At 36.7% G+C, this 25,992-nt stretch overlaps 1 protein-coding gene across 2 annotated transcripts in view; it reads right to left on the minus strand.

Annotated features, from left to right (window-relative positions):
• Window positions 1–25,992, minus strand: part of LOC121317404 (glutamate receptor ionotropic, kainate 2) — a 216,800-nt gene that overhangs the window by 118,752 nt on the left and 72,056 nt on the right. For both annotated transcript variants that reach the window (XM_041253299.1, XM_041253300.1), the window contains 2 exons: window positions 24,496–24,549; window positions 18,382–18,555 (listed from right to left, as the gene is read on the minus strand). In XM_041253299.1, coding sequence (XP_041109233.1) covers window positions 18,382–18,555; window positions 24,496–24,549 — 228 coding nt within the window. The remainder of the gene's footprint in view (window positions 1–18,381; window positions 18,556–24,495; window positions 24,550–25,992) is intronic.

The following is a 25,992-nucleotide window of genomic DNA, read 5'->3' on the forward strand; positions in this document are numbered from 1 at the left end:
GTGAAATAGCCTGCAGCTTTAAAGGTCCTTTTCATGTCAACAAAATATTGACAGTAAATCAAAAATAAGTTTTTGAGCAGCAATGTATATACATAATATAATACCAAATCTAGTGTTCGTGTGTCATTGTATGTGATATTAATTACCAATTCATCATTTTTTTTAATGGATTACAACTCCAGTATTCTCTGGCCTTTTTATATACTCCTAACAAGGATGTGCATAGCAATGTATTAAGCTGTTCAACCATCTATGAACACAGCAAACAATCATGGGAGGTTGTTACAGGGGTGTACTGTTACTATGTGGGTATCCACTGAGAAACGAGAGAGACACAGCGTTTGACTTTGAAACGCCACTCAAGCATCTAGGTTTTATTTGTTTTACACACCATTGCAGGCAGGTGCAGTGTTGGTGGCTGTCATTAGAGTACCAGCAATGGCAGCCCTAGTGCGGGCCCTCCCAATAGGTTAGTTACAATGCATGTACCTTTTTTTGGAAAAAAACAAGTATAAACACTGTATACTATATATATATATATATATATATATATATATATATATATATATATATATATATATATATATATATATATATATATATATAAAGGTGGTCAAGTGATCAAGCTAAGGCCAAGCACTACTCCCACTGAAAGGTAGGCCCTGCATCAGGAACCTTCTTCCTGCATAGACAAAATAGACTTTGGTAGGATTAGTAAATCCCCTAAGTTCTAACAATTATCCTGGTTCCACATGCGTTGATAATACTTAGCTCACCCTGGTTCCACACTCAGGCGTGAGTGTTCTCTTCTTTCACCTCCAGGCTTTAAGAAAACAAAAGCACAGCACCAACCAACAAACAAAGAAGAAACTAGAAACTGGCTTTTCAGTTGCTTTAAAAAAGTATGTAACCAGGGTTAATTGATTGTCAATTATTCAATTGTCACCTGGCCACCTGCTGCACATTCATTTCAATTAGGCAAGGAGGGAAGTTTAACCTCCCGGCCCTGCAATCCAAAATTAAGCAAAATTACAGACATTACACATTTTTATTTAGAAACCAAACCAAACTGTATTTCATTTTATAAACCAGACACCAATATCTTATTTACAGGGGCAGGCCTCCACCCTGCACAGAGGTATACAAGTATTGTGGTTAGCACAGACAAAACCATTTCTAATGCATGTCCACAACACAAGAATTGTGCCATGAATGTGTTATTGACTGTCCCCAGTTCTTTATCCACAAATAGCCCCATTCTAATAAATTGTATTATTATTATTATTATTATTATTATTATTATTATTATTATTATTATTATTAGTAGTAGTAGTAGCAGTAGTATTATTAGTATTATTATTAGTAGTCGTAGTAGTATTATAATTATTTTAATTGTTTATCTAGTAAAAAAACTATTTTGCTTTTTCTACCAACTCCATCATTCAGCACAGTTTGTTCATCTGGTACAGTTAACAGTGCCATGGGAAGATACTGTGGATGAGGCATACGAGAGGAAGAAACTTCAGTATGCTCAACTAGCTGCCGAAGCAGAACAGTGAGGATGGAGATTCTGAGTTTACCCAGTGGAGGTGGGTTGTTGAGGATTTGTGGCACACTCTACAACCCGGTTTCACAGAGACGTCGGGTTCAGTGGCCAAGAGTTGCGTCGCACAGTGAAGAACTTATCTGAAGCAACAGAAAGGAGCGGCAACTGGCTGTAGTTGAGACGGAAAGATTCTGGCTGGGGATCTCAAGCACAATAGAAGCAAAGCAACGCTGATGTACAGGTAAGTAAGCTGGGCTGAGCTGAGTGGGGGATGGAGGGGGGTGATGCTGGGACGCCAGAATCACTGTTGAGCCCTCTTGAGGTGGCGTGGGCTAGTCAATGAAACACTGAGGATGGAAGGTGCCCACTTGAAGACTCCAGAGATGTACCCTACTTAGCTGGTGAGACCGCACTGGGTTGATCCCCGGAGCCAGCATCGCAGCCGTTGTGTGTGCTGATGCGCTGGGGAGGCAAAATGAGCTGATCACTGGACCCAGCATTACACTTCAGCAATCAACACCAGACAGAAGGATCTTTACATCATCAGATGGAAAGCAACGCAAAGAATGGAGATGCAGATGGATCACATTAGTTTACTGTAAAGCTATGTCTTAGTTGGTGCTTATCTTGGCGAGAGCCGAGTTCACATCAGCATGAAGTTTTAACATCTACTCTCATATAATGGAAATCATTATATGCTACTGTGTGCACCTTTGACATATATCACAAAATTGTAAGATTTTGAACTGTAATTTCTATTCATGATGCTTGGAACAATGCTGTGTATGGGTAAGGCAGTCAATGTTATGCACAATGTAGGGTCTACTGTATTTAAATGATAAATAAATAAATAAATTGGACAGCCAGGAGGTACTAAAATAGTTGAGTTATCAAACAGTTTAGTTTTGCTACAATTCTATAAAACCCAAATGGAAATAAAAAGACATCCAGCAGAGTATTTAAATATTAACCAAAAGGAAACACTTATCTTTAGGAGATGAGCTCCCTGTGTCTATGTTTCCATTGATCCATTACTACTTTCATGGTCATCAAGTAGATAAAAAATATACCCCTGCTTTTAATTTAAATAAAACCATAACGCAGAAAAAGGAAACTCCAGGGGAGGATTATCATGAGCCTAGTTACTCACTATGCCCAATGTATGGGGTTATCGCATGATAACACATCCCTTATCATGCTTTAATGCTTACTGAAACATATCCCTTATGTCTAAAGCTTCTGTTTGTTATGTTGTGAGCCTAAAGACAAGTTCACTATGGATGCTTTAGCTCAGTTCTACACAAATCCAGTCCCCAAGGTCCAGAGTCCACCAAATAGTTTAAATATTCATATTTGGTTTAAATAAGTAATTTTGGATAAACTGGAACACAGAGGACAGGAATTGTACACTCTTCCAGTCGTCGCCCCTCCCCCCATCATCCTGGAAAAGTTTAATCATGGAGAAAATGTTCTATATGCAAAGTAGAGTCATTTAAATAACTTATGGATATATGATGGGGGACTAGGCAGATTGCTTTTATGGAAATACAAAATAATCCACAGAGACTGTAAAGAATGCTTCCTTACAGCATGTACTACTTTGTAACTGAATTGTTACTGTTTAAAACAAATGAACCATATAAAATGCATTTTTTTTAAACTGTATTTGATATGTCATATGTTTTACATAGCAAAAATATTTTCTGCCTTTATGTTGTTGCCTACCAGTATACATCAGCATGTTTTTTGGCATCCTGGGAGCAGTGCTTAGCCAACAAACTATACGGTATAATGACATAGTTTAGTTTCAGTCCTTGAATGCATGTTTCAAGGGAGCGAACTACGTACTAAAGTGCTGACACTATGGTGGTGTTCAAAAAACAGGACGTTTTTTCGGTTGTTCCCGCTCCGGTTGTTGCTGTCTTTAATTTTTTTGTTCTCCGTCCGAAATTTTTTCACAGCACTGCACCAGTGTTCTGTGAAATCCATGCTTGGCAAGAACTCTGACTATATTTTTTTCATATACACTGATATTTTGTACCGCACCCATTAGCTGCTTCTGTATGTCAACTTCAGTCCATGCTGCTAATAAAACCTTAATTTCTTCATGATCCCACACAACACCTGACATTCTATCTTCCGACATAGCTGATGTGTGTTTCTATTTCCTGTCGGTCCTCAAATTCAAGCACATGCCTCCAAAGCTGAAAATGACATGTTTCCTTTGTGGACAGGTTGGCCGGGTCTAGTAGCAAATAGCAAAGCGAGCAGATAAACTGGACGCATTCGATCGAGCCGTCAGTGGAAGCACCCAATTTTAAGGGCCAGGCTGGCTGCAGCCGCCAGTGGAAATGAAGCATATGATTGCCATTATTTAAATATGCCCTTTTTTAAAGAACACATTTTTGGATACTACATTTTACACACCATCCTTCTCGAATCTGTAAGATATAGCTAAGGGAACATAACATTAACTGTCACAGCAAATCCAAGAGGAATGAGGCATGACTGCCTTCAGATATGCAGCTTCCACCAAGTCGCTAAAATATAGCCTTAAGACAGTTCACTGTCTGAGACACAGACAGCACCATGCAGAAAGCGCTGGTTACTCATATCCTTGAAGCTTCCAGAGTCAAGGATGAATAAAGACTAACTAGTGTAATACCAAAACAGTTCAAATGAATAGCTTTTTAAAAAAGCAGTAAAAGAGTCTATTTACAAAAAAAAAAAAAAAAAAAAAAAAACTTCCAAAAAAACAAACATCGTAGGACAGATCTGCTTTTCATGATTGGGGCAAATACAGATAATGTATTTTTTATATAAAGTTATTTTAGGACAATACTTATATAGCTGGGGTAGGGAGAGCTTCCAGTTCACATTTTATAATCTGCGACTACATTGAAAACGAATGAAGATTCCCTATTCCTGTAAGGTTCGTTCTTTATTTGACATGGTATGGAAACGCTCTTTTAAATTTACACTTTGGCAAGACTCATTAATCAGGCAGGTTTTACCAGCCAGGTACACCAGATAATCCAGATAGTGCAAGGTCTGTGAAAATGCTCATCGCTTTCATTAAAACTCAGAAAAATGCAACTGTGCACAGATTTAGAGGAAAAAAGGGCATCAATGTGCTTTATAAGAAGCTCAAATGTGTAAGAAAGGTACATTTTCAGAGATTAAAAAAGTGTTTGTGTCATATGTGTCTACGGGTTACATTTTTAAAAATCTAATTCAATTAAAAATGTCTTGAGAGTTTTTTGAAAATGTGGTGTTTTTGTGATGAAACCGCCCGGCAGCACTGCCAGATTGTTAAGAGCTTCCTACTTATCTGCATGCCATTTAAAAAATAAAAAAATAAAAAAATTGATATCCCTGTTTAAGTAATAAAAATAGCATTAATGGAAGTAAATTAGAGATTACCTGGTGTCAAATGTCCTTTCTTTCTTTTCTAGGTAATGTTTTAAAATATGTTAAATAGTTTAAACTATAAATATGCTAAGTCCAATGACGAACTTTCCAATTAAAACTGTACTCCATCAAGCACACACATTCAAGAGATTAAAATTGTCTACAGAGGCATTTAGAGTTTATTTCACCACCCTGTGACTCAAATGGCACATTTTAATAGCGCTTAACTAGCAAAACCTGCAACCATAAGTAAGATCGATGCTGAGAAAGACTAATAGTCTTAAAATAACAACAGAACCAGCTGATTTCAAAAACCTTGAAAAGAAACTTCTTGCAGAACACAAAACTTGCAGTAATGCACACTAACAAGCATAGGTCTCGGCAGAACAAATAGCTATATCCAAGGTAAATGCTAAAACCTTTTAAATATTTAATATCTGGTCGAAAAAAATTAATAAATTTACTTTGAGATAGCATTGGATAATAGAAAACATTCAAATTTGCCAAAAACTAACGATTATCTACACTTAGGTATAAAAAACACATTAAAAAAATAAATAAATAAAAATAAACCATTCTCAGAACTGTAGGTATAGATCAAATTTGTACAAAAGCCTCCACAATTCAAGAGAATTATGGACTACCTTGGGCTAGAAACCCTCATTGATATAAGTATGCGCATTGTATATGAGTTGCCCACTTATTTCAGTAGACAAGTTTTCAGACTGTCACTAACTTGATTTCTCCTGATACTGTTCAACAGCTTTACATTTAAATCAATACAGGCCTCTGGGTGCAGCTTCAAATTGTACTGCTTGGCATTGCAGTGTGGATTTTCTCCAAGATAAATGGGTCTACAGAAAGTTAAGCATATAATATAAAATCATAAACCAGTTACTGCCAAGAATAGATTTAAAAAAAACAACACACATTTTCTTTTTTTTATCAAAGCATTTTTGCATTGCGTTGTCTTTTAATATCAATATATAATGCATTATCAATAATACACAATCACTCAGATAGGGGCTACTGATGACACAGACTGACCATAGTTTGCAGATAGAGATCATGTCGAGTCTAACTAAAATACTAGTAATTAATCAAGAATCTGTAAAAAGGATCAATTTGAAATGTTAATTACAGAAAAGACAATGCACCAGCTTTGGTGTTGTTTTCAAGGTAAAGGCACAGCTTAATAACCTCTTCCCTTGGAGGTTTCAAATTGACATTGGTGAAATAACCTTGGGTTGTACTGTTCCATATAAATTCATTATATAATCTCAAGAGCAGGTATCAGAGGAAGCAAAACTGATGATAGTAAAAAAAATCTTACATATCTTTAAAACATAAAGAAAACATAACAGCTTCTGTTTTATAACCCCAATCAGCTACTGGTAGGTTTACTTTATAATAAGCATAAGATGTATTCTTTTTTTCTGTTCTTAATTAGCTTTAAAGATAATTGTGCTAACATTTAGCTTACATGTTCTTGGTATTTAGGACTGCAGTATGTTCTCCATGATCTTTGCTTTATTGTTTTTTTTTGAAGATAATTAATGCACATACTCCTGCTTAACTCACAAGCAGTTCCATATAGAATATAAAACAAAGCGTTTTAAAAGAAAGACTTTTAGCCATGCATCTGTAAATTTACCATTGAACACAGAAGAAAAACATAGATCATTCTACAAATCTGATATAGTACATGTGTGTATTTTCAGGGATGACTACATCAGCAGTCAGTTTGTTGGTTGATTAGGTCGGACATGTCATATAATGTTGCTGCCTAATTCTTTGGTAACAGGTTATGGACTGTCAATTGGCCTTTCCTTCTGTTCTAAGCATTGTTTTAAAATAATTTAAAATAGTTTCAACTATAAATATGTTAAGTCTAAAGACAAACTATCCGATTCAAACTGTACTCCATCAGGCATACACATTGAAGAGATGTAAATAGTCTACGGAGGCGTTTTGAGTGTATTTCATCAGGCAGTGACCCGAATGGCACATTTTTGTCAATGAGTCATTCTTCTCATATGAAAACAAGAGCTGAATGCCATGGTTTCCAGGACTGGTATATTTCCTATTAGCACCATTTTATTTCAGGATTCCTTTGGTATTGTAATCATTTGTTATCCAGGTTTGTGAAATACAAGCTCGTAACACCATTTTAAAAATACACGAGGAGTTCACACTTGATAGTGTAGTACTTATTGTAAAATCATTTGTAGAATGGAATTCATCCATCATTTCAGTCATTCTAGGAAACACCCATACATCATATTGAATATCATATCTTCTCAGGAATTCCATTTCACAGTAAAACTACATTACCATATAGAAAACTAAATGATTCATGCAATGACTTCTAGATTTTTATGGAACATTTTACAGCACCAGGAATTTAACTTGGATTGCAAAAGACCCCTATCTATGATCATCCAGAGATTACCTCTTCAGATGCAAATTTAAATCAACCTGGAAATCAAGTCAAATGTAAAAATAAAAGAAAAAAAAGAAAAGGCAATATACAGAACAACTAGACTGAGATGAATTAAAACTTAATACTGCAACTAAAATATACAAGATGACCTAAAAATAACATAACTGATTTGCACATGCATTCCACCAAATCCAGTTGGCCCTTATATGGAAAGGCCTTGGTACTGTAGATAGGGATTTGCCTCCAAATACAGTCAATACAAAATCAAAACTGTAAAATGAACCACAAATTAAACATTAATCTCAATGCATTTTGGCCTTTAGATGCCTTCAATATAATAATCTATTCATGCTATGTATATATTTAAATTGTCTACTGTATAAATGTAATATCATAATGCTGAGATCAAATCTAAATTGGGTATACATGCACTTATAACAGTTGCTTGGTAGAATTATTACAGAATACAACGTCAAGTAAGGTTTTCAAAAGATAATAAGGTAGTGCAATTTTAAAGAGCCAGTATCACATTAAAACAGTACTGTAAGATGTGTTGGACCTTGCTATGCTTTTTCTGTTCTTCCCTGACCCCTTGAAATAACCTGGCAATGCCGATCTATCCCAAAGTTTGGTGGTACAGTTAACATCTTTGTCTGCAGTCCTGGAATTAGTGTCTTAATTCTTTTTGAGGTATGTTGAAAGATGTTTGTGCTTCTTTATTAAGAATATATACCGGACTGTTTAGTATATTAATTAACATGCTACTAATTAAATCTTATTTAATTAAGCAATGTTTCTGGCAGGGAACTCACTTTAACAGATCAAATCACGTAAATATCAAGCATATATTAGGTGTATCCAATACCAGACTAAATCATCAATCAAATAGCTAGTTCTTATTCATCCCTCGATAAACAAAATGCCCAGTCATCAGCATGGAAAAGATTTATATCTTCCCTCAATCAACTGTCCCCGCTACGTGGCAGAGTGATCAACTCAGGGAATGATTTAACTCAGAGGGGGTGCCACTGCAAATGCTGCCTAGAGTGCTAGTTAACCTAGTGCCAGCCCTGATCACATGCAGCAGTTCAATGTGTTGATGTATAGATGCGGTATTCACTCACAGATCTCAGTGTCATTTTTTACTCAAACCTGCAACAATCATGGACACAGCAACCTTGAAGGTTAATGGTTACATTTCTATTTCAGTGAACCAAGGCTAGGAATGAAAGGAACAACATCCAGGACCCTATTAACAATGGTGGCCAGACAGCAAAAAGAAGGGAGGTCATGATTGTTGGGAACTCCATATTGAGAAACACAGCAAGTTCAGTTTGCAGTTTGGACCCCCTTACTAGAACAGTGTGCTGCCTTCCAGGAGCCTTTGTCACGCACATCACCGAGAACGTGGACAGGATCCTAGAACTAACAGGAGACAACCCGGTAGTAGTTGTCCACATTGGTACAAACAACATTGGAAGAGACGGACCAAAATCCCTGCAAAACAAATTCATAGACCTAGGAAGAAAATGTTAGAACTTGAAGCTACTGCACTAACAAGTAACTATGATGTGATAGGTGTTAAAGAAACTTGGTTGCCTGAGAGTGATGGAGACAAATATAATATTTGTGGGTATGCACTGTATAGGAAAGACCCCTGTGGACCCCTTGAGAGGATATCCGCCACTCAGTTTGTCACCTCGGGCAAATGCATTGCCCGCAGTGAGAGGAGGTGGTTCTCGTGCGCCCACAGCAAAAGCTTGTGGGTACACGATGGAGTCTGGGGGAACAGAGGCCACGCTGGTGGTTGATGTAGGCCACCACTATTGTGCTGTCTGTACAGACAAGTACATATCTGCCAAAAATTCTGCAAGGCCAGGTAAACTGCCTGCAGCTCTAAAACATTGATATGGAGACCTTACCATGAGGGGTTCCACACACCTTGCACACCCCAGAAATTCCACACAGTGTCCCAGCCCAGGCTAGACTCGTCCGTGGTAACAACCTCCTTTCTGGCGAAACTGCCCAGCACTACGCCTAGGTGTAGATGGGCCAGCTGTTTCCACCAAGAGAGTGCTTTTAGACAGTGGTGGGACACTGTCCATAGCCGGCCTCCGTTCAGCGAGGGCTGAAAAACACTGCTGTTTCTCAACAAAAAAAAAGTATTTAAACAATTACATAAATAATATAAAATGTCTTGTATAGTGCTAAATAGCAAAAACGAGAAATAAAATAAGCTCCAGCTGGAGCTACACACCCTAGGGGGTGAGCACAAAGTCAGCTGGCACAAGGCCGCAGTGGGACATAACTAGCAACAGGCTGTAGTGCCCACAATATGTGTAATAGAAAATTACTACAGCGATTAGTTTAAATATCACATATAAATTTGTGCAAAACATAAAAAATACTAAATATATACAGATAGAAGCAACACAGTATTTATCCGAACAAGCCTTTTAGATCAGGTCAGTCATGGAAGGAAAAATGGCACAGAGATCTGTGAGCACAGTCCTTTTGAAACCTCGAGGGAGGAGTAATGACTGCATCACAGGCTCGGTGAGCAGCTTTGGTATAAAATTTTTAGGATTCGGGTAAATACCCATTCAGTAATGGTTGTAGTTTGTACTTGAAAGTTATCGGAAGTTTATTAGAGACACCATTATTTTTTATACTTTCTGAATAAAATGGCCACAATGGAGTACAGTACTTGGTGTCATATGTAACACCCTGCACACTATTCTGGCCAATAGAGCTTGCTTGATACTTGCATTTACTATGGATGGGCAGACACACCATCACTATAAGTGGACACTGCTAATCCAGAAGTGCCTTATAATGTGTTTCTGGCACTGATTTCCATTCAGGCAGTGATCAGACTGCTTTCGTATTATCTTCTGAGGCATTTACCATTCTCAGAAAGCCAATTTAGTAACAGCAAACTGCTCTAGCTCTTATACTGCATTTTATGTGGTTTAGAGGCCAAGCAGCACTTCGCTGGCAATGTCCAAAGGACCTACATGGTAGATGTTGCCTTTATTGTAATTCCACAGGAAATAATGTGCTAAAATAACTGCTCCTTTTTTCTCCACTGAATTTAGTTCAGATTAGTAGCTAAACTAAGCAAATCTAAACAAAGCCTACCCATGGCAGATCAAATTAGATGTATGTACTGCATGTACTCATGCATATTCTGTAGGTATCAAGCCACTACAGGATGTGAGATTACATGAAATCCTGACTTGCTACTCTGGATACCCAGGGAACCTAAGCTAAGAACTCTAGCTGACAATGACAAAGATGAGATAAAATTGGCAGGACAGGTTATAGGTATCTGCCCGTTTCCTCTCCCCAGGGACAGTCTATGCCAGACAGAATAAGTATCATAAAAAATCAGCTATCAATCAAAAGCGAAATACAACAAATATAAATGGCTTTTCCATTTTCCAAAAGCCTCCCTGTATTTATACCACAATGAAGTAAGAGGCATACTGTATATTTTATTGAACCACAGATCCATTAACAAATATATAATTATAGTGTGCTTTCTATTAATTACCTTTAACATGCTGTAGATGTTACAATCCCTTATAATAAAGAGCAAAGATTTCCTGGTGTTACATAAAAGACAATATCCTTTACAAAGTACTTGCTCCTAAATTTGCCACCCAGTGCTGGAATGAACGCCTTCAGCATTTGTAGTGTGAAAAACATGCATCTGAAGTTAATTTATATGTACAGATAAAATGACTAGGGCAGAAGAACTGCCCAATTCTAAATGCATGATTACACTTCAGAAATTAATACACTTTAGCACTTTAGCACCACAAAGCACTTTCCTTATTATTACTGACCTTGAATACTAAGAAAATGCTTCACTGTTCATGTTTTAACTAACTGCTAAAATAAGTACTAAACACAGATTTAGGGCTCAAAACAGTCAAGATGGAGCATAATCTGCTAAAGATTAAAGTGTTGAAATTAATCTGAAGGTGAAGCAATCAGAAAGAAAATAAATTATGTTAATGACGCTGCAGAGCTTGTTAGGTTATTTTCATTATATATGTTAAGCTTTGGCGTGGGGCAGAATATTCCAAGGAAGATTAAGATGCACAAGGGCAAAGGTGAAAATGAAACTAAATGATTAATAAGGAAACCAAACTACCAGTTTCTATGGATTTTAATTGTCATTGTGACAGTATGCTAGAAAGACTATACTGTACTTGCATCCTTGCAAATGTGTACTGTATATCAGTATTTTTTTTTTTGTTCAACCCCAAATATATACAATTCGTTATATACTTTAGTAAAAAAAAAAATGTCATAGCCCCCTACCAGTTTGGATTAAAGCCCAGTTTATCGCTTCAGGGACAAGTGGATCCAGTTCTTATTTTACAAAGTAACTGTCTGATGGCTTTATGTGCACCATGAAAGAGTCTGTAAAACACAATTTCATCTTGTTCTGTCGGTTTCATCTGCAGTCTACAATCTACAATACAATCTGAAATCAGACATTTCACAAAGGTCAATGTAAATGAACAAATCTGATTCAAGTTTCAGGTCAGTCCCAGTGGCAGATGAAAACATGGCTTTAGTAGCTAATATCTTCTTGGCCTGCTACTAACATTTCTTAATTAGCAGAGGTAACATTGTTACTTAGAGCATATACAATTAATTCCTACATACGAGTTTATTTATACTGCATAAAATAGTTTCCAATGAATCCCATTTAAGCCTCTGCCCTTGCAATCTGACTGAGTTGCTTTGGTAATTTTAATTGAAATCTTCTTAAATGTTGCAGCTTCAACTCCTTTGACTTGGACGGCTGTGAAAATTAAGTAGAAGTCGTCATAAAAAATAATCCAGGTGATCTCTATAAAATATTTCTTTCTCTCAGGCTGTCAGATACTGAGTCTCAAATACCTTGCAGGTCATCAAACAATATACAGTCGATTAGAAGATAAAATGATTATACAGAATATATTTTAAATTCAGAAATGCAGTCCATAACTGAAATACTCCAGTTCTGAGATCTTGGTAATACAATAAATAAATAAATAAATATTAAAAAGAAAAGTAATATAGGAGAGAAATACATTACTTGTTTGGAGTGATTTTGAAAAGGCAAGGGCTCCTCCCTTTGACATTTTTAAATGAATGTGTCACAATGATTTACATTAAAAATGCATCCATCCATTTCTCTTGTAGCACTTGTGGCGATGCGTAAATACTTTAAATGACAAGGTAAATCAGCACTATGTAATTTTTTTTAAACATGTCTGCACCATATAGCTGCACCATGTGGTGCTTTAATGGAGAAATACATGTCTATATTTTGATTTGCACTGTGTAATCTTTATGTGATCTCACAATTAAAATACATGTATTATAAACACCAGTGTATTCAATACCCTTGTATGTCCACCTGAAAACAGTAAGTTAGAATTTGTTTGCATTTTAAGGAAATCTTTCTAGGTATTTACTAAGTGTGTCTAAAATGTGTATTATATAGGCTTATAGGTTTTAGCAGTGCATTTCTTGAAAAGGTTATGCAAAAATGTACATTTTTGAAAATTATCAATTATTTACATTGAAAAATCAAATTTATGAAATAACAGTATGAAATACAAATTGTTACTAGAAATGTCCAAATGAAACTCCAGAATCAAGCCTCTATAGTTTATTAATCTCGCTGAAGTTCAGCAGTAGTATGTCATTTGTGCAACATATACAATTGTTTTGCCAGATCCTGATTTGGATTTATTTATGTATTCATAATTTTTTTGTACTGCGCTTTTGTACACATGTAAAGAAAGTCTATTGGTAAAATAATGAAGTGCATTTTGGGAATTGAAGCCAGCAAGGTACTGGGGGACGAGAGTTGTTTCTCTCTTTGAAAATGGCTTCTCTCTGGTATGTAGTGCTTCTTTTCATAAGAAAATAAGAACATAAGAAAGTTTACAAACGAGAGGAGGTTCATTTGGCCCATCTTGCTCGTTTGGTTGTTAGTAGCTTATTGATCCCAGAATCTCATCAAGCAGCTTCTTGAAGGATCCCAGGGTGTCAGCTTCAACAACATTACTGGGGAGTTGATTCCAGACCCTCACAATTCTCTGTGTAAAAAGTACCTCCTATTTTCTGTTCTGAATGCCCCTTTGTCTAATCTCCATTTGTGACCCCTGGTCCTTGTTTCTTTTTTCAGGTCGAAAAAGTCCCTTGGGTCAACACTGTCAATACCTTTTAAAATTTGTAATGCTTGAATTAGGTTGCCGCGTAGTCTTCTTTGTTCAAGACTGAAGAGTAACAATTCTTTTAGCCTGTCTGCATATGACATGCCTTTTAAACTCGTAATAATTCTGGTAGCTCTTCTTTGCACTCTTTCTAGAGCAGCAATATCCTTTTTGTAGCGAGGTGACCAGAACTGAGCACAATATTCAAGATGAGATCTTACTAATGCAATGTACAGTTTTAACATTACTTCCCTTGATTTAAATTCAACACTTTTCACAATGTATCCAAGCATCTTGTTGGCCTTTTTTATTGCTTCCCCACATTGTCTAGATGAAGACATTTCTAAGTCAACAAAAACTCCTAGGTCTATTTCATAGAGTCCTTCTTTAATTTCAGTATCTCCCATATGATATTTGTAATGCACATGTTTATTTCCTGCCTGCAGTACCTTACACTTTTCTCTATTAAATGTCATTTGCCATGTGTTTGCCCAGTTCTGAATTTTGTCTAGATCATTTTGAATGACCTTTGCTGCTGCAACAGTGTTTGCCACTCCTATTTTTGTGTCATCTGTGAGTTTAACAAGTGTGCTTATTATACCAGAATAAATCATTAATGTAGATTAGGAATAGCAGAGGACCTAATACTGATCCCTGTGGTACTCCACTGGTTACCACACTCCATTCTGAGGTTTCTCCTCTAATCAGTACTTTCTGTTTTCTACATGTTAACCACTCCCTAATCCATGTACGTGTGTTTCCATGAATCCCTACTGCGTTCAGTTTGAGAATTATTCATTTATGTGGGACTTTGTCAAAATCTTTCTGGAAATCGAAATAAATCATGTCATATGCGTTGCAATTAACCATTATCGATGTTGCATCCTCAAAAAAATCAAGCAGGTTAGTTAGACATGATCTCCCTTTTCTAAAACCATGTTGACTGTCTCCCAGGACACTTTTACCATATAGGTAATTTTCCATTTTGGATCTTATTATAGTTTCCATAAGTTTGCAGTCAGGAGTAGATAGAAGTAGAAGTCAGGCTTATTGGTCTGTAGTTACCTGGTTCAGTTTTTTTTCCCTTTTTGTGGATCGTATTACGCTTGCAATTTTCCAGTCTGTCGGTACAACGCCTGTGTCAAAAGACTGTTGTGTGATCTTGGTTAGTGGTTTGTAAATAACTTCTTTCATTTCTTTCAGTACTATTGGATGGATCTCATCTGGCCCAGGGGATTTGTTTATTTTAAGAGCTCCTAGTCCCTTTAGCACTTCTATGATTTTGCCATTTGTATCTCTTAGACATTTAACCTCCTCTTTGAATGTTCTCTTGTTGTTGTAATATTGGAAAAACATTTTGGAATTGGTTTTAGCGCCCTTAGCAATGTTCATTTCTATTTCTCTCTTGGCCTTTCTGACTTCCTTTTTGACTTGCGTTTGCAGTTCCGTGTACTCCTTCTGTGTACTTTGTTTTTGGTCCCTTTTTAACGCTCTGTAAAGTGCCTTTTTTTGCTGAATATATTTTTTAATTGATCTATTAAACCACTTTGGCAATTTAGTTTTTCTGTTCTTATCAATTTATTTTGTTTTAATAAATCTGACTGGTTATAATCCTGTGATTTTTACTATGTTACAAAATTTAGCTACTATCTTCATCCCGAAAACCAGTTAAATTTTTACCAATGACACCTTAGAATTTCTCATGCGGCCCATTGTGTCACCCGCTGTTTTTCTCAATACAAGAATAACACAAATTTATAAGAAAAAGATTTCTGAGCCCATAGACAATGTTAATTGTACAAGCTTTTCTGTGCTCTTACCGGTGATATTCAAAAGCGCATAATCGTGTGTAGTGACATTGAATTAACCGAGAATGAGCCCAAATCGTTTACCTGTTCGTCAGAAATCCTTAGATCAACTGGGCAATCATTCAAGATGCAGAAGAGAACCGGAACAGATCATTGTAACTAGAAATTCCGTGTACTCCTTCTGTGTACTTTGTTTTTGGTCCCTATTAAACACTCTGTAAAGTGCCTTTTTTTGCTGAATATATTTTTTAATTGATCTATTATAAACCACTTTGGCAATTTAGTTTTTTCTGTTGATATATGTTAAAATTATTTTAGTACTATAAAAATGAAATGTTTTTTGACTGGTTATATTAAGAATATTTTTGCTGGGGTTTGTGTGAATTTTTATATTACAGTCAGCACTCACTTATCCGACCCTCTAAAATCTTGACTTCAGTGACGGTTAAACATGTGCGACGAATATCTGATTGTTTCATTGTGTCCAACCCTCTGTTTTTCTGGGAAACAAAAAAGATATCAAAAATACATAATTGAAAAGACTGTGTGTCCAACTTTTTATGTTACCAATAACCTGTACAAAATAATGCTCTTACCGGGTTTTAGCATGGATAAGCAGTTATCTGAATCTAGTGATCCTTTAGTATTTCAAGATTCAATCATTCACAAATTTGTCACATTGATTAATCTCTATATAGTACCCCCCCCCCCCCCCCCCCCCCCCCCCCCCCCCCCCCCCCCCCCCCCCCCCCCCCCCCCCCCCCCCCCCCCCCCCCCCCCCCCCCCCCCCCCCCCCCCCCATTGCAGGAGATGATGTGCAACAAGGGATGATTCTTGATAGGCCAAATGGCCTTTTCTCATTCTCTCGTGTTCTTATGAATTGTATTACAAAACAGTATATTAGAATACTGCACACTGATTGGTTAATCAGCGTTCAAAGCCATGAAAATATCCAGCACAATGTCACGATTGGGAACTACTTAGGAACAACAGCAAATCCCTTTACCTGTGATAAACACTTATCACTGCACCACACAACATCAAAGAAAACCCCTGTCAAAAAAAAAAAATGCTTTGCTGTCATGGATAATACAGAAGACATCACTTCTATAAAAGAAACTCTCCCGAAACTAAAGAAAATAAAATATTAACTCGTCATGTTGAGGCACAAAAATGTAACATTGACACTCTAGAAAAAAAAAAAAACTTGAAAGGAACGAATACCATTAAACAAACCACTTGGGCAGTTCAAATCTTTAACGACTGGCTTTCTGAAAAAAAAAATAAATAAAAAAAAATAACTTGACTTAATTACAAACAGAGTTGAATGATATCCTTAGAGATTTCTATGGAAATACGGAACAAGCAGCAGTGTGGGGCTCTTTACTGGAATAAACAGACTCTTATGAAAACTTGTGTAAATTTCATCTGCCTTTTATCTTTATCCCAACAAAGCAAAATAAAGTACCTTAAACTCTTGAGCTATATGGTAGAGCCAATGGGAGTGAATTACCTGGCAACAATGTTACCCAGAATATGCAGGAACGCAGGCATCTCAGAAACATACCCTAACCATAGCATCAGCAGTGCCTTAATATAGAAGCAGTCCAACGCTGGATTCCAAGCAAGACAAATGATGTCCGTCAGTGGTCACTGATCTGAGACCTACCTGCAGAGTTACTGGGCTCCCTCGCTAGAAAATAGAAAGCGCTGGAGCAACATCTTGTGAGGGGCCACGCCATTGCCAAATAAACAAACAAGGTTGGATTACAGTAAAACCTCTGCAGCAATTGACAGTTGCTACAATAAGAGTTCAGTTGGCAACAACACGTTCATCTCTATAAAAAATGAACTGAAATACAACTAAGCAAAGTTTTTATGGTTATTTTCAAGTCTTTATTTTTAAAAACAATTGCATATATTGAAATAAAAAATGCAAATGTTTTATCTGAATATTATTTATGTTAGTTAATGGGGAATATTTTCAAAATGTTAATACATCTTTAGAAACTATATACACTTACTCCTTTAAAAAAAACAAAAAAACATTTATAAATCAATTTTATTAAAACAATATGGTACTTGAGGGCAGGTTTGTGCTGGATAGTGTAATTGTTTTGTTGGTTGTAATGCACCAAGAAGCGACAATGTCCAGCACAACCCATGCCTTCTTCATGCAAGCTGTTCCTATTTTTTTTTTTTTTTTTACGGTTAACAATATATTTTTATGGACAGTTCCACAATATACCACTGGTAATCAATGGATAACAATTGGTTTCAGAAGCTTGCAAATGACTGAGATCATTGGCTCACTTTAGAGCATGCAAAGCAAGATCATTGCCTGCCAAACTCAAACTGGAATCAGACCAGTGCAGTGAAAAGCAATTTTATCAACTACACAGTTGTTTTGGCAGGTGGCCTAAAATGGGATGATAATTTTAGCCTTCGTTTGAATACTAACTAGTTCATATTTGGCTGCATTCTCAGTGAAAGTGAGCCTTAAATGAATGGTCCGCTATTACTGCCCACATTTCCACCAGAGAACATTTAAACACAAAAGTCCACTCTTGTTAAGAATTCCTCCTCCAGCAAACTGTTGCCATTGTCAGTGTTTGAACCCTTAGTTTCATCCAGTTATAAAATAAACACATAAATAAGCAAACCTGCCACAGATGCACCTCAATCAAAACAGCAATCCCTTGCATTCAACATACTTTATTATTGGACTATTCTAACAACAATGAAGTATCTCTCTCATGTGTTTACATAGCCACATTTTTTTGTACTTTTTGTAATTTTGTAACCAGCCATGCATTAATGAGACACAAAGTTCCCTGTGTTAGTATATATGTGTGTAATACTGTGTATATTGCTTAATATAAAGCAGCATCAATTAAAAAAACAGAAGCAAATACATGCAGTGGTTTTCCAAGTCTGTACTCATACCGTCATAAATCCATCCAGCAAACCTGAGTCTGGTTTGGGAGGCGCTTGGAGCCGCTCCATCGACCACTTCTCAATTATTGAAGCTACTTGGGTGTTTTCTGTGTTTAAGATTCGGAATCCTGTCATGTTAACACCACTGTAGCGGTAAGGCTCCACATCAAGGGCAAAGAGGTCCTGCAAGAGATTTGCTGGTGTAAAGGAAAGTTGTGTGTGTTGATTCTTAATTAAGTGCTGGAAATACCCTGGGGACACAATTGAAACTCAAGAAACTATATCTGAAATGCTGCAAATAAGTATTAGCTGATGGCAGATAAACATTTCAGTGCTACATTATCCTTTCATTAGTCTTTAATGTGACATTTCCTAATGCCAGTCTGCCCATTATATAAAGAGATAATCCATGCACTCAAGGATGATACTGTTCACAGCTTTCAGGGATATATATATATATATATATATATATATATATATATATATATATATATATATATATATATATATATATATATAGAATAGACTCTTCAGTGAGTTACAGGAAAATTATTTCATCTAGGGTTTCTGTGACGTCAAAAATCAAGAGACCGAAGGTTGAGTAGAGTAATTTATAAACTGTCACAGAAACCGAGATGGAATTGTTTTCTGGTAACTCACTGAAGAGTGCCATCTATTATTTTTTATAATACATGGCTACCCTTGTGATGCTAATATTAAAGAAGATGAGGTTCAGCAACATATTTTTTTTAATGTATTCTCATTGCATTGATCGTTAATGAATATTTCTGTACTGTGGGTGTTGTCTAGTGACTGAAAACGAGACATTTTGTGTTTGAATTGAAAGTGATGGTCTCGAGGAGTTGAATGGTTCAAAGTTCAAGGATATTTTCATCTAGAGGAGTTACCAGATTATATATATACACTGAGTGTACAAAACATTAGGAACACCGGCTCTTTCCATGAAATAGACTGACGAGGTGAGTCCAGGTGAAAGCTATGATCCCTTATTGATGTAACCTATTAAATCCACTTGAAGGGGAGAGTGGTTAAAGAAGGATTTTTAAGCCTTGACACAATTGAGACATGGACTGTTTCTGTGTGGCATTCAGAGGGTAAATGGGCAAGACAAAAGATGTAAGTGCCTTTGAACAAGGTATTGCAGTAGGTGCCAGGTGCGCCGGTTTGAGTGTGTCAAGAACTGCAATGCTGCTGGGTTTTTCACGCTCAGCAGTTTCCCGTGTGTATCAAGGATGGTCCCCACCACCCAAAGGACATCTAGCCAACGGCAGGCCAGTGGTCAAAAACGGTTCATTGATGAAAAAGGCTGACACGAATTGTGCAGAGCAACAGACGGGCTACAGTTAGTCAACTGACAGTCCAGTACAACATTGGTGCCGAAAGACCCATAAAAGAATGCACAACTCGTTGTACCTTGACACGAATGTGGTATGGCAGCCGACGACCTAGCAGAGTTCCACTTCTTTCAGCAAAACACAAGAAACTGCAGTTGCAGTGGGCTAAGGAACGAAAACACTGGACACTGGAGGATTGGAAAAACATTGCCTAGTCTGATGAATCCCGGTTCCTGCTGTTTCATGCTGATGGGAGGACTAGGGTATGGAGAAAACCACATGAGTACATGCATCCATCGTGCCGCATGTCAACATTGCAGGCTGGTGGTGATTGTGTGATGGTGTGGGGTGTGTTTTCATGACACACACTGGGCACCTTGATAAAAGTGGAGCAACATTTAAAAGCCACTGGATATCTGAATATCATTGCCAATCAGGTGCAGCCCTTCATGGCAGTAAGTATGGTGGTAAGTTTACCACATCAACGCACCATATCTCATGTGGTAAACTTACTTTATAATCATATACACCATCTCAGTCACTGAACTCTGTAGCTCTTTTAAAGTTGTTGTTGGCCTCACAGTGGCATCCCTCACCAGTTTCCTCCTTGCTCGGCTGCTCAATTTGGAGGGATGGTCTGATCTAGGCAGTGTCTGGGTGGTACAATGCACCTTTTATTTCTTGATGATTGAGTAGACTGTGCTCACAGGGATATTCAGAGTCTGCGATATTTTTTTGTACTCTTCTCCTGATCTGTGCTTTTCAATGACTTTATCCTGACTTGTTTTGAAAGCTCCTTGGTCTTCATGGTTTAGTCTTTGCTTGAAATTCACTATCTGACCAAGGAACCTCAGAGAGACAGGTGTTTTTTTTACTTTTTATTCTTTATCATAAGAACCACTAATATTGCACACAGACAAAGGCCATTAAACTAATTGTGTGGCTTGTTAAGGCCATTTTGTGCACATTAATTAATTTAGGTTTGCCACAGCAAAGGGTTTGAATACTTATGCAATCATGACTTTTCCATTTTTATTTCATATTAATTATCTATTTACTTCTTTCTTTTTGTTTTTGCTTTGAATGTGTGGAGTATGTTGTAACACATATTAATTCTTACTTCAAAGTGTCATGACTGCAAGCTTTAAAGCAACAAAATGTAAAAACAGGGTCTGAATACTTTTGCAAGGCACTGTGTGTGTGTGTGTGTGTGTGTGTGTGTGTGTGTGTGTGTGTGTGTGTGTGTGTATATGTATATATATATATATATATATATATATATATATTATATATATATATATATATATATGGCGAGGTCCATTATAAACTCCTATCTGATATTAACCACAGTACTAGAAGTAGCACGTGATTTGAGTACATGTTTTTATTGGAAGAGTCCAGAGAGTTTTTTGTTTTCACCAGACAAGCCTCTATTACAATCTTGCATGCTATAGCCACACACAGTACAGTGCTAACAATAGCTGATGATGTAGTCTGATCCCTGGTTTTAACTGGAGGAGCAAATCAAACCCCCTGCCCCCTACTGAAGCACGGGAGTTGTAGTTTTCCTCTGCATTTCTGCTGATTGGAAACACCTTTCAGCGTATACCAGATAAACTACTATTCCCAGAAGACACTGTTTACCTGAATACCCATATTTTCCAGCTCGCAGGCAAACTCATTCACTCTTTTTCGCCTATACGGCCGGCATATAATTATTTTGTTGGTCATTTATTTAGATTTAGCAAATTAAGTCGATAGGATGTGCTTGATTTTTTGTCTGCCTTAACAACTTTGTTTGGAAAATATTGTGTGCAAAGTATGTTAGTGAGGTGATCTTAAAATCGAAATGCTATATTACAGAGCATTTTTAAAAATATGTTGGCAGTGTCTAACATTTAAGTTTATTAGAATAAACTATAATGGCTAGTGGAGAAAATGCATTTAACAGCTGAACTGGGGTAAAACCTTTTTAGACTGCAAATGGAGAAAGTTTGGGACAGTACTGAATCTTCCCAGGAGTGGCTGTCCTGCCAAAATCTCTCCAAGAGCAAGGCGTAAAATCGTCCAGGAAGTCACAAAGAACCCTGGAACAACATCCAGGGATCTGCAGGCCTCTCTCGCCTCGGCTAAGGTCAGTGTTCATGACACCACCATCAGAAAGACACTGGGCAAAAATGGGATTCATGGCAGAGTAGCAAGGCGGAAACCACTGCTCACTAAGAAGAACATGAATGCTCGTCTCAAGTTTGCCAAAAAGCACATGGATGGTCCTGAAGAATTCTGGAACAATGTTGTATGGACAGATGAGTCAAAAGTGGAACTTTTTGGACAACATCAGCCCTGTTATGCCTGGCGAAAACCACGCTGCAGTAATAACCTCATACCAGTGGTCAAGCATGGTGGTGGTAGTGTCATGATTAGGGGATGCTTTGCTGCATCAGGACCTGGACTACTTGCCGTCATTGAAGGAACCATGAATTCTGTTCTGCATCAGAGAATTCTACAGGAGAATGTCAGGCCATCCGTCCGTGAGCTGAAGCTGAAGCGCAGCTGGGTCATGCAGCAAGATGCAACAAGTGATCCGAAACACATAAGCAAGTCTACATCAGAATGGTTGTAGAACAAGAAATTTAAAGTTTTGGAATGGCTTAGTCAAAGTCCAGACCTAAACCCCATTGAGATGTTGTGGCAGGACCTGAAACAAGCAGTTTATGCTCGAAAACCCACAAATGTCATTGAGTTGAAGCAGTTCTGCATGAAGGAGTGGGCCAAAATTCCTCCACGACGCTGTGAGAGACTGATCAATAACTACAGGAAGCGTTTGGTTGCAGTTATTGCTGCTAAATGTGGTGTAACCAGTTATTGAGTCTAAGGGGGCGATTACTTTTTCACACGGGGGCATTGGGTGTTGCATAACTTTCTTTAATAAATAAATAAGTATCAAAATGTTGTGCTATTTGTTCACTCGGCCCCTTTTATCTAATATTAGATTTTGGTTGACGATCTGATAACATTCAGTGTCAAAAATATGCAAAAGTGCAGAAAATCAGATGGGGCAAATATTTTTCATGGCACTGTAAATAAACCTCATTTTTTAAAAAACAAATATCACTCAACAATACAATATGTTGAAATAATGTATACTATATTGTAAATATTTATGAAGTGTATTGTGCTTTACAGAAAATTGGAAAGAAATGAAGATTAGAATAATTAGGTTCATAGTTTGCAATTATAAATATAACCACTATTTGGACAATCATTCCATCAGTCTTCCATCATTTGAAAAATAAAACATGTATTTCTAGGATTGGATTGTTCATTGGAGCTTGACACTCACCCCAATGCGCTGGCCGAACCTTGATGTAAATGTATATTGATGTAAATGTATATTGATTGAATGATAGCTAATGCCAGTGGGCAGGACAAGTGGCACTCTGGGTCATCTTCCCCCTAGACAAGGCATGCTGAAAGTAGGAGGCAGAGGAGGAGACGGACCAAACAAAGAAATGGCAAGGAGGTGTAGACGAGAGGGCTATTTAAAGGAGCAGTTTGATTACATATGCAATTAGTGGGTGGATTTCCGTTTCAGAAACACAACACAGTTTCCAAGGTAACAGGAATTCAAGAACGAAGAGGCATTTCATTTAAAAATAATTTTCACTCCTATTTCACTTTAAAATGTGTGAAATATAATTTGTCTCACCTATCTTGTATTTCTTAGAGGAGAAGACAACACCCTGTAAAGAGTTTGTAACAAAATGGAACCTGTTAGCAGAAGAGGTTTTACACCATAGTATCAGTTTGTTTCCTTTATATATTTGTAGTGAGTGCTGGCTGCAGAGAATAACAAAAAATAGGGATAGTTGTAATAGTTGCTTTTCTTTTTTTTAAAAAAAAAGAGCTGTCTAAAAGAGTTAGACATAAAAGTCTCTTTGGTAAGGTGGTTATGACAGCATCTCACAATATGGGGACTAATTGACGTTCCACTGTACACTCACATACTGCATATGTCAACTGTCATATGACAGCTGAGATCATCTTGTGTTTTATCCACATTTTCTAACTGCACCACATATCTACAGTTATTACACAAGTCTCAAAAGGTTTATTTTGATGGTTTAGGGAAGCTAGTGGAATGATATTTTGGAGTCAAAAGCGGTCTGTAAATCATTTTGTGAAGGTTGTTTTTTCAGATAAGAATGTGGTTAAATTACATAATGCTATTCTTAATACATATTTTATCCATTCGTTTATGCTCTATCTGTCTAGTATACTTGTTATCAATAGTTAATTATTCTACATGGAAGAACACAAGGCCCCACAGTGTACAATGGGTTTGTGTTCACTTAATAAAGCAAATATTTCATGCTGCAATTTTAACAGAACTAAAATCAAGAACCGGGGGGGGGAGGGGCATGTTGAAATATTGGTTGTTCCCAGTTTAGTGCGTTGAAGTACACTACTCACTCACAGCACTGACTATATGTGAAGGAGAAATAGGGAGCTAGTGCAGGAATAAGCCATATGATGCTCCTTGCAGTTTGTTAGTAACCTAATGAAAATCAAATGAAAGTGTTTTCATGATTATGGCATTGACATGCCATAATATTGACAATTGGAACCCAGCATCATTTTTTTTAGGTTCATGCCGTACAGCATGAAACTTTTTTTTGTTTATAAACAGAAGAGGAATAGTTTCAGTCAAAGATTAACTTCATCAATTTATGGAAATCTAAGTAATATCATTTTATAAATCACTTACCAGTGTGGTGAAAATATAATGGTAATATTCTGTCATCATTCCCATAGCTAATGCCTAAGATAAATAAAAGAAAAAAGATAGACCGATAAGCTTTTAGCAATTTATCTCAACCCCACATAACACCTAACAAAGGAAAGCACAGCAGAACAGTAATAAGGCAATGGCATTAAGATGAGTCTCAAATGAATCAGAATAAATTAAATTACAGCAGTTTAAATTGCATTGAATTTTATGAGTCAGATACAAGGATGTGTTTGGCAAGAACGTTCATTCTTATATGTTTAAATGCATTGAAGCTTCGTGGCTACAAATATATACTATACAGTCCATGGAGCAACCCACAGTACCTGAAAACCTACACAAAATGCCATCATCAGCAAAGTCAAATGTAGAAAAAACTTTGTACATGCTCTAGTTAACCGGAAAGCTAACACTAATGTTATTAATGTCTAAACAAATATATTTAAAAAGCATTTTGAGAAGTTCTTGGCTCCAAGATTTCTATCTGCTCTCTTCAGTGTTTTCTAACGCTTTTATCATTTCCCAAAGCATTACTCGGTGAAACAGTGATAATGCCACAAAGCTCCAAGCAACCTCACCATGGTTCAAACCCAAACATATCTGAATCAGTTCTAAAAATCAAAATATGTTAAAAAAAAATTTAAAAAGTTACATATTATAGCTTTTCCATTCATATTTTTGTACATTCAATGTTTTAGGATTTGTTGATACTTACCTTTTTTTTTGTTACAATATATAAATTATCATTAACCTGCGAGGAGGTCAATTTTCTCACCGACATACTAACGAACTGTTGCCGGACGATATTAACATTAACTGTTCACTAGCTAAAATGGATATTAATAAACAAGGCATTCTAACTCTATGTACCTTCTAGTCTGCTCCAATATTTTTAAAATACTGTTTCCTTAAAAAAAAAAAAAAAAGATAGAAACCACTGTAAAATGTCTTGTTTTCCCAGGTTTCTCACTCTGTTTACAACAATCTGTAATGGTCTTCTGAGTTAGTTTACCTTCCTGTCCAAGCTGACAATCCACACTCATTTATCTATAGACCGCGAGCCAAGGGATTTTATTATTACATCAACGGCCAAGGCCATCAATCTCAATACCATCTAGTGTAAAAACAGTTTGGTAAAACTATCATTTCTACGAGGAACAGTCCAAATGATTAAAAATAGATATTTTAAATTAAATTATTTAATTTTCTATAACCAAACACAAAATACAGGAACAGATTAGTTATACATGAGAAAGGAATGTTTATTTGAAGATTGAGTTAATGTTGAGAAAAAGTCAAACCTGACTGGCAAATAAAACCTTCCTTAAAAAAGCTGACAGTGACTCATCTATTGCCTGAACGCTAAAATCTCATCTTTAATTCTGAGCAGAAAGTCGGGTTCTGCCTTTGAATAATAATAATACACTGAACCCTTTGGTTATTTCATTTTATTTGAAGAAATGTGAATCCTACTAT

This window comes from Polyodon spathula, chromosome 6, assembly GCF_017654505.1.
Source record: "Polyodon spathula isolate WHYD16114869_AA chromosome 6, ASM1765450v1, whole genome shotgun sequence".
Lineage (NCBI taxonomy): Eukaryota > Metazoa > Chordata > Actinopteri > Acipenseriformes > Polyodontidae > Polyodon > Polyodon spathula.